At 37.5% G+C, this 8680-nt stretch overlaps 1 protein-coding gene across 1 annotated transcript; it reads right to left on the bottom strand.

Moving 5' to 3' along the window:
• Positions 1 to 841: 841 nt before the first annotated feature.
• Positions 842 to 7706, bottom strand: LOC134302207 (interferon-induced very large GTPase 1-like; the record flags this gene model as incomplete). The annotated part of the gene is made up of 2 exons (XM_062987244.1): positions 842 to 6368; positions 7590 to 7706. Coding segments are annotated over 2 exons (4890 nt in total), but the record flags the coding sequence as incomplete, so codon positions are not given.
• Between the last annotated feature and the right edge of the window lie 974 nt (positions 7707 to 8680).

Here is an 8680-nt window from a genome sequence, read left to right as displayed (position 1 = left end):
GACAGTATATCAACTGCATTACCCAGGGGGCATTACATGATGCTTTGCCTTTTCAGTTCTCTTCAGAAGTCCAGTACATGTAAATACGGTATGTACCAGCACTTTTCTGCACTGACTAGAATGAACAGAAGTAGCAGTCTGACTCAGAACAGGATCCACTGAAACTTTAACCTCTGACCAGACTTACGAGGGCAGATGTAATCTTAATTTAAAATGAATCATTAAGCGGAAGAGGATATTATTTGTTTCTTGAGTTATTCAGTTTACCCGTCACTCTGCACATGTGCAGTGAATCTTGTCCACATCTATGCATCTATGACCACATACTTAAATTTTAACCGTTACCATAGACTGGAGTATTGTCAACGAGTAACAGATTTATGTACATACCTGTATATTCTGAATAAATATAGAATACACTCAGAACACATCTTGATAAGGCACACTTGAAAAACTATATTGTTGTAATTCTTATTACATTCACACTGTTGCTGGATTGACTTTGTCATGTTATTATTCTGTTAATATTCACCCACAGTCGCCCAAGAATGTTTTTGATTAACACAAAAAAGAATTTTTAGAGAGTGCTCGTCTAAACAATTGTTGGCTTGACTAATAGTGAGAGACTATTAGTAATCGAGTGTCTGAAACAAGTAGTGGCTTTGCTGTCTTTGGTCTCTTTTGTTTTCTTGTGCATTGGTACAACACTTTTGTGTGGGGAGGTGAGAGCAGTGTGTTTTGAGAATGGTTTTACTTTTTATTCGGTCTCCAACAGTGGAGGTGTTTTAGTATGGATGATTCACACTTTCACTTTCAGGAGTCAGACAGCAGGCACGCTTGGTTCGTGATTATAATAGCTTTATTATAATGCACAATAGTTACACATATAATAAATAATAATTTCCAACCTTAAACTACCTGCAGAGTGTATATACACCCTGGATTAAGCTATCATCATCACCCACCTCTCATCAGCTGGAGAGCCCCTTCAGCTCTGGTAGGAGATCAACTTAACCCAAAAATGCTGGGCGATACATGCTGTCCCACGGCTGAACTCCTGCAAGTGCCAGGGAGTCTTCCCCTTTATATAGTAATTCAGGTGCTGTTAACTAGGACCAGACTCTCCCCCTTCCTGGGTGTTGTGCCAAGTTCTTTCTGGACGTTGCTACCCAGTTTTGAAAACAATACATTTAACTGTTTCTATTTTCCAGTAAGAGGAATACTTCTGCAAGTGAGTCCGGGTCGCAACCACAGCCAAAACACATTACTAGACCATATCATATCTTTCACCCATTAATTGTACGTCATTAGAAATACATACTCCAGGTTTTGAACCTATCTTTGTGCTGGAGAGGGCGATAGAAGTATAAAAAGACATATGTAAAATCACTTAGTTTTTCTTACGGTGGTATGCTTTTTATGCTGTATGTAAGAATCCACAATTATGCTTTCATTAAACTTCAATCAAGCTAAAAAATAATCTCTTCTGTCCGAGTTTGACAGGAAAAGTTCCACCACAATTATTCGTTTAGTTGTCCCTCATTGTTTAATGTCAAAGATGTCCAAAAAGCTAATCACACAATTGTATTTTTTTTTCAAATGTATTCATCCAAACTCTCAACAGCTTGTGTTTTTGTGTATTCTCTCCATTTTGTGGGAATTTCACTAAATCCTTGGAATCTTTTACCATAGTGCTGCTCCAGGTCTGTTTGGAATCTGCACACAAACCACTTCCAGTATGGGAGCTCTGAATGATCAGGAGTGATGCTCCACTTAGCATATTCTTCTCCTGCTTTTTTGTATGATTTGTATTTTATTAGTCTGCCTATGTCATGACTGGAATAAAAACTTTTATCACTTTGTACTGCTGTAGTGCAAAAATCAGTACTGAGATTTTTTGCATTTTTGTAGTAACATCCTATGATTCCATCTACTCTGTGGAAGGGGACACTGTGATCTCCATCATGATTCTCCATTGTGTTGGTGCAGATGGCTTTACAGAATGGACACTGAACCCAGCAGCATTTACAGAGATGTTCAATCAGAATCTCATCTGGTTTCTTCCTGAACTTCATGTTGATGTCTGTTACACTGTTGAAGCTTTCATGTTGTTCTGACATCATCTTTGTGAGACCTTCACACACAATCTGCCGAAGAAAATCTAAATCTGTAATTTCCTCTGGATCAGTGCAGGTTATTTCTTTTAAGCTCAGCTCATCTGTTAGTAAAGTGTTCAAACTTCTCAGCCACATGTTTGCATCACCACTGTTCTTCTTCACTTCTTCAGTTGTGATGTTCACAGCGTTCATCACTTTCTGCTCTTTGTGTTTCAGGTTTCCTTTGAGAAGATTCAGAACCTTGCTGTTATTATCAGTGATGTATTTATCAACATTTTCTGTAATAAACTGTTCAAAGTGTTTCTTGGGATGGTGGATGTACTCCATGTACTTCTCAAAGTTCTCCTGCTCTGCCAGAGATTTCAGAATGTATTTCTCAAGCTGTGACCTGTTACCATTAAATTCTGGCATGTCTGATCTCATCTGTGTTGACAGATCAATAGCAGTTTTATTGTAGGCTGCTTCCAGGATGGCTGGTACAAGATTGTTGTAGACAAGTTCACCAAATACTGTTGTGGTTGTTGCTCCTCTGCTGTAGTTTTGGAAGACGCAGTAATATTGTGATTTCTGCTCTTCCAGATACAATTTTACATCATTTTCCTCTCTGAACTGTTGGTGGATTTTGGTGATTTTGGGATTTGCATGATGACACACATGAAGACAGAGATCCAGAGTGAATTCCTTCTTTAGCTTTATTTCCTTGTTCTCACTGTGGTATTTCTCAACTCTGTGTTTGACATGTTCAGTTATTTCTTGAATGTAGCATTCTTTGTACCGTAATCCTGTAATTTTGCTGCAGATCTTATTAATAAATTTTTCAGATTCTTGAGTGACATTTATGGTCAAATTTCTCACTGATTCTTGAACTTCAAATATTATTTGTTTCATTTCCTTTGGTCTCAATGCTGACTTCACTGATTCAGCAATTTTCTCTTTTATTGGTTGTATTGATGTGTCTGTGTCTTCATGCTTGTTTATAATGTAGTGTGAATAATCTCCCAGTCTGTGTATCTTTATGTAATCTTCCTGAGATATACGCTCATACACAGCAGCTTGTTCATTACCTTCAGATAGAATCTGTATCACATCCTCCCAAAAATCAAAAGGTTTCTCTACAGGTGTGCCTTGTGTCAGATCAGAGACCCATTTGTTCCACACTTTATCAAATTCCTGTCTGAGGACTCGTTCATCAGTTTCTGTGCTTTTTAGTTGTAGAGCAAGTGCTTTACTCATATTGAAGAGCTTTTCATCATACTCTGTCTTTTTGTGATCAAAAGCTTCTCGTGTTTTTTGCTGTTGAAGTAAATCATTCTGGTTTGTTTTTGCATTTTTAACAAGATCTTCAAGAAGTTGTTTAATTCTCTGTTCACATCTCACTTTCCACTGAATTAAAATGTCTTTGTCCTTGTCCTTTTCAAAGTAACACTTCATTGATTTCTCCACTTCCTCTTTGGTCTTCTTCATGTGATCATAAAGGTCTTTGTCCTCAATCTTTTGCAGTTTTCTGTTTTTAATTGTGTTGTGCAGTTTTTCTTCATGTTCTAACATGGCACTTCTGACAGACCAGGTCCATTTTCCAAACTCAGTTTCTAGTTTCCTGTAGACTGCAATCTCCAGTGTGTTTCTGAAGCTAAAAACAAAGTTCTCGTTCAGTAGAGCCGTCCACAGATCACTGATGCGTGATTTAAACTCTGAGAGTTTCATACTATGAGACGTGGTAGCATTTGTGAAAATGTCTCTCTTTAGCTTCTGAACATTTTCACTGTATGAGGGGTTTGGTGGAGCCATTGGTGGGCTGCCCTCCCAGAGCTGTGCAAAATACTGAACATCATCTTGTCCATTGAAAGCAATAACATCACTGAAGCACTCAGCTTCACTGTCTTCCTCTTTAGCAGCTAATTTTGTCATTTCATCCAGTTTTTCCTGTAGACATCTCCTGCCCTGCATGTTCTTCTCTCCAGCTGTGATGTCACCAACATTCTGATGGACAAATATACATCTGGGATCCAGTTTGATCTTCTTCATTCTCAGGAAGGCCTGAACAACAATCTGAAGAACCTCCTGCATCTCAGCAGGGTTCTCACCAAATATGTTGATCAAAGTCAGATTTCCAAGACCTACAACAAATGTTGCAAGTTCATTATCATGATGGTAAGTGGAGTTTCCTGCAAGCTCAAGTGCTCTAAGACCTTCAGTATCTACAATAAGAACGTAGTCAAACTTCAGCTGCTCCTTCATCTCCTCTGATACTCTGACCAGCTGCATGAAGGCTCCTCGGGTGCACCTTCCAGCACTGACATCAAACTGGAGTCCAAACATGGCATTCAGCATGGTGGATTTTCCTGTGCTCTGAATCCCTAGAACTGACAGCACAAAGACTCTCTGGTCTCCCAGTTTCTTTATGAGTTCATCTAGAACTGCTGAAACCCAATTTAGAGGAACATGAGCAGCATCACCATCCATCAGCTCCATTGGAAGACCAGATTTTATGAGTTCTGCAGCAAGTTTGGGGAGATTAGAGATGTTTTCTTCTTTAGAGGTTTTCTTACTTGTTTGTATAGACATATTTGATTCATATATCTGACCCATCTCTCTGAAGATGTGTTCAAGACCAAAAGTTGCTGGATTCAGTTTTCTAGATATTTCTTTCAGTTCTGTTTGCTCAGGCTTCATATTACCTGATTTATCACATTTCTTTTTGAGGTCTAAAACCCTTGTCCATGTTTCATTGTACTTGTGATGAAGATGTGAAAGACCATCTGAGGTTTGTTTGTCCAGTAGAATCTCGAGCCATTTAATAAATAATGATTTTTCATTTCCTGATAGAGAATTCAGTGAGTAAATAAATTCTTTCATTAAGTCTGATTGTCCAATTTCTTGTTGCTGTTCACGGATTTGTTTCATTTGTGTTTGTTTTTCACTCTTTTGCATTTCTAAATTGTTTCCTTGAAGTCGATGTAAGTCTTTGTTTATCTGACACCACTCATACCAGAGCTTCCCTTGACAGGGCAGGTGTGTTTCCTTTAATGTGGATATTTCCTTCCCCTCCAGCTGTTTTATTATCTCTAGTGCTGCTTCTTTTCCTTTCCTGCATTCAGGATCATCTTCATCTGTGCTGATCTCATTGTTTTTGTTCAAATCCTTAAGTTTAAAAACTGAAGATGACTTGGACAGACACTCTGTGATGGTTTCTCTAAGGTTCTTGGATAAACGTGACTGATTTCTGTCTTTTAGACCAATTCTGTAAATTCTATTCTTAATCTTACTGACACCTGATTGATCCTCAGAAAGGAGACAGATGAGTGGTTTGGGGCCATTTAGAAGCTTTTGTAGCATCTCCTTATTTCTTTCATTTTTAGGATCAGATAAAAGAACAACATTTACAGACGACATTTCAGTCAGAATATCCAGTTGTTCTTTACTGGTTTCTGCATCACCATGTAGATTACAGAAAGCAACACAGTCAGTAAAATGATCAGTTTCCTTTCCAGATGGACAGTACCAAGCAATCTCCACAACTCCATCCATCAGTAGACGGTTTCTGGTGCTCCCTGAACAATGTTGGTGGAATGTCTGATGTTTCTCATTGATCAAGCTGTTCATCAGCTGAGACTTGGAAAAGGACACGTCTCCTAACCTGAAGAACGCCACCATTGGAGTTTCTGCTTCATAAACATGCTGGGTTTTACTGATCTTGGTACCAGAAGTGTCAGTGGTTTTCCAACTTTGAACAATTTGGTGAAATGTCCACAGAGGAAACTCGATCTTTCCAGTAAATGGATTTGGCACCAGTAGAGGCAGAGCGTACCGACACTGAGAGAGTTTAGTCACTATTAGTTGCTTCAGGAAACTGTCTGAGCAGTGGAACACCGCCATCTGAAGATCCATGGGATGGATAGAATTTGTATCACCATCAAAAGATGCAGCTTTTTGGCGAACAAGCTCATCAAATACATCAAATTCTTCATCTGTATCTGAGGAAGGAGGGTCTAAAGCAGTGGCCTCTTCTTTGGTGGTGATGTATCTTGCTCTGTAATCCATCATTAACAACCTTTGTAGGAAGGTTTGAACGAGATCTTTTTCTTCACAAGGTTCATGGTAATTTAATGAAAGAGAAGTTAGCTGAAGAACATCTGAAGTTTTCATTTTTAGTTTCTGCTTTTCTAGAAGATGAAGTCTTACAAAAAGTTGCTCATTGTTTTCTCCAAATGTTGATCCAGTTTCAGTTAATCCAGGCTCAGTCTTTTTGTCCTATAAAAACATTAAGCTTTTTTAAAAATTATGATCAAATTGTAACTGTTATGTTACACAATACACATTTGGAATAGGACATAAATAAAGTTAAAGTCAACGTGGCCTTAAATAGGAACATTTAATACTATTTCAGGACAAAAAGGAAGAAAATACTGCTGTCAAACTAGGAGGTGAAAATTTATTAGAAGGTTCTTCTTTTCCTTTAACCTGTGTGAGTGATCCTGTGTCAACTGAGGTTATTTGTGTTATGTATTTTTTTTCTGCTATTAAAATGTGATGTGATTGAAATGCATTTTTGTGAAATAAACCAAAAACCAGGAAAACAGTAAAAAGAAAAAGTAAATAATGCAGTATTTTAACGTTTAAAAAGGTTGACCTGGACCTGACACCAGGACGGCAGGATCACCCACTAGCCACAATAGCTCTGAACTTTCCAAGGATGATCCATCAAAACAGCCAAACATGCTTTGGTGGCTGATGAACACACAGGAACGATCTACGGGGGTTTTGTCTGTGCAGATTTCAGACATTATTCATTACCTTAATAAGTGTTTGGGTATGAAACTGGGCCTGGGTTCAATTTTACCAGGCGTGATTAACATTGACACTGAAAGACCAGTACAGCAGGTCTAGACAGCAGCACTGGATGGACTTTGTGCTTGTATAAACAAAGGCTTCCTTAGGAGGATGAATTTAAGAAAACTTACAGCATGCAAAGAACACTGTTTACACCTCTTGCTACATGTGCACGGGGGCACTGTTTTATACCTTTTAGGCTTTTAGGTGTTTTGGTTCAACTCTGAAATTGAGTTTTAAATAATTTTTTATGTTTCTGTGTGACAACCCTTCTAATGTTGTATTAATTTACTTGCAAGATCCTTGTTATACACTTTCACTATTATAATAGCATTTAAAGATTTCTTACTAGTACTAATAATGTAATGTTGTAAATAATGCATTTTACTATTTAATTGAATAGATTTATTTTAAGCATTTGTGCAAACACGCTGCTATCAAGACTTTTAAGTCGAAGTGGTGGAAGTAGTGGTTGTGGCTTTTCCTGTGACATTTACAAGAAGGGTAAAAATGCTCAAAATAATTATGGAAAGATTTTTGTTTCATATAAGCCTGTTATAAATAATAATAAAATAAAAACAAATTCAAAGAAGAGAAAATATTATATTCAAATGATTTAATGCAATAATCAATACCGCTTACTTTTTTTGTCTCTGCTTTTTCTTGATGAATTTCAGCCCCTTGTTGTAGATGAGAGCTACAGTCTGTAAATAAAAATAGGTAGCATGTGATAAAGATAATAAACCAGCCCAAACCATAAAGTTTTTAACCAGCCCAACGCTACAGAGCTAAAAATGGACCAGCACCGAGCTACCTTCGTGGTCTAATCAAACCCCGCTCTGTACCACGCAACCTCCGAGCCACTAGCCTCGCTTGACTTGAGCCTCCATCAAGGACTAAAGGAAGACAAGCATCAAGGCTTTTCTCTGTTCTAGCGCCCAAGTGGTGGCATGAACTTCCTGTCTGTCCGAACATCTGAGTCTCTTGCTGTCTTTAAAAAACGATTAAAAACCCACCTTTTTACTAAACCTTAAGCTGACTTGTACTTATTTACTAACATTTTTTTTCCATTTCCAAAAAAAAAACAAAACACTTTGGTTCTAACAGGTTTCAGCAGATTTGTGTTCTTTGACTGTTGTTTACTAAAACTTGAGAAATGAAATGTTTACTATGGAAGCACTTCTGTAAGTCGCTCTGGATAAGAGTGTCTGCTAAATGCAGAAAATGTAAATGTAAATGAAAGGCCTCAAAATCTGTTCAATCTCAGACAATTTTTACAACCCCAAAAGAGAACCTCAAGCTCCTGTCCTTACACTTACAATCATCCTGCATCTAAGTTTGGATATTCAAAGACCAGAGACAAACTCACACACTCACACACTCACACAAATTTGAGTGACCTAAATCAGGATTTGGCTATGATCTATTAAATTGGAAAAAGAACTAAGCCAAGTCAATTCAATCAAATAAAATAACTATTATTGTAATGTCTATGAGTACATTCTTATAATTATACTTTCATGCATACTTTCTATTTTGATTACTTTGACTCAGAATATAGTGTTAAGAATTGTGTTCTACCAATATCCTGTATACAAGGCTAAAGAACATTTGTACTGTGTGCTTAAATCTCATATGTAATGATTTCTGTGTATTAGACCTGTTTAATCTACATATTGGTATTTACATTTTGTTCTTTGTTCGACCAACAAACTTTACTCCAACAGAAAGTG

The sequence above is a fragment of the Trichomycterus rosablanca genome, chromosome 2 (assembly GCF_030014385.1).
Source record: "Trichomycterus rosablanca isolate fTriRos1 chromosome 2, fTriRos1.hap1, whole genome shotgun sequence".
In the NCBI taxonomy this organism is placed as follows: Eukaryota; Metazoa; Chordata; class Actinopteri; order Siluriformes; family Trichomycteridae; genus Trichomycterus; species Trichomycterus rosablanca.
This window is presented reverse-complemented; position numbering and strand designations above follow the sequence as displayed.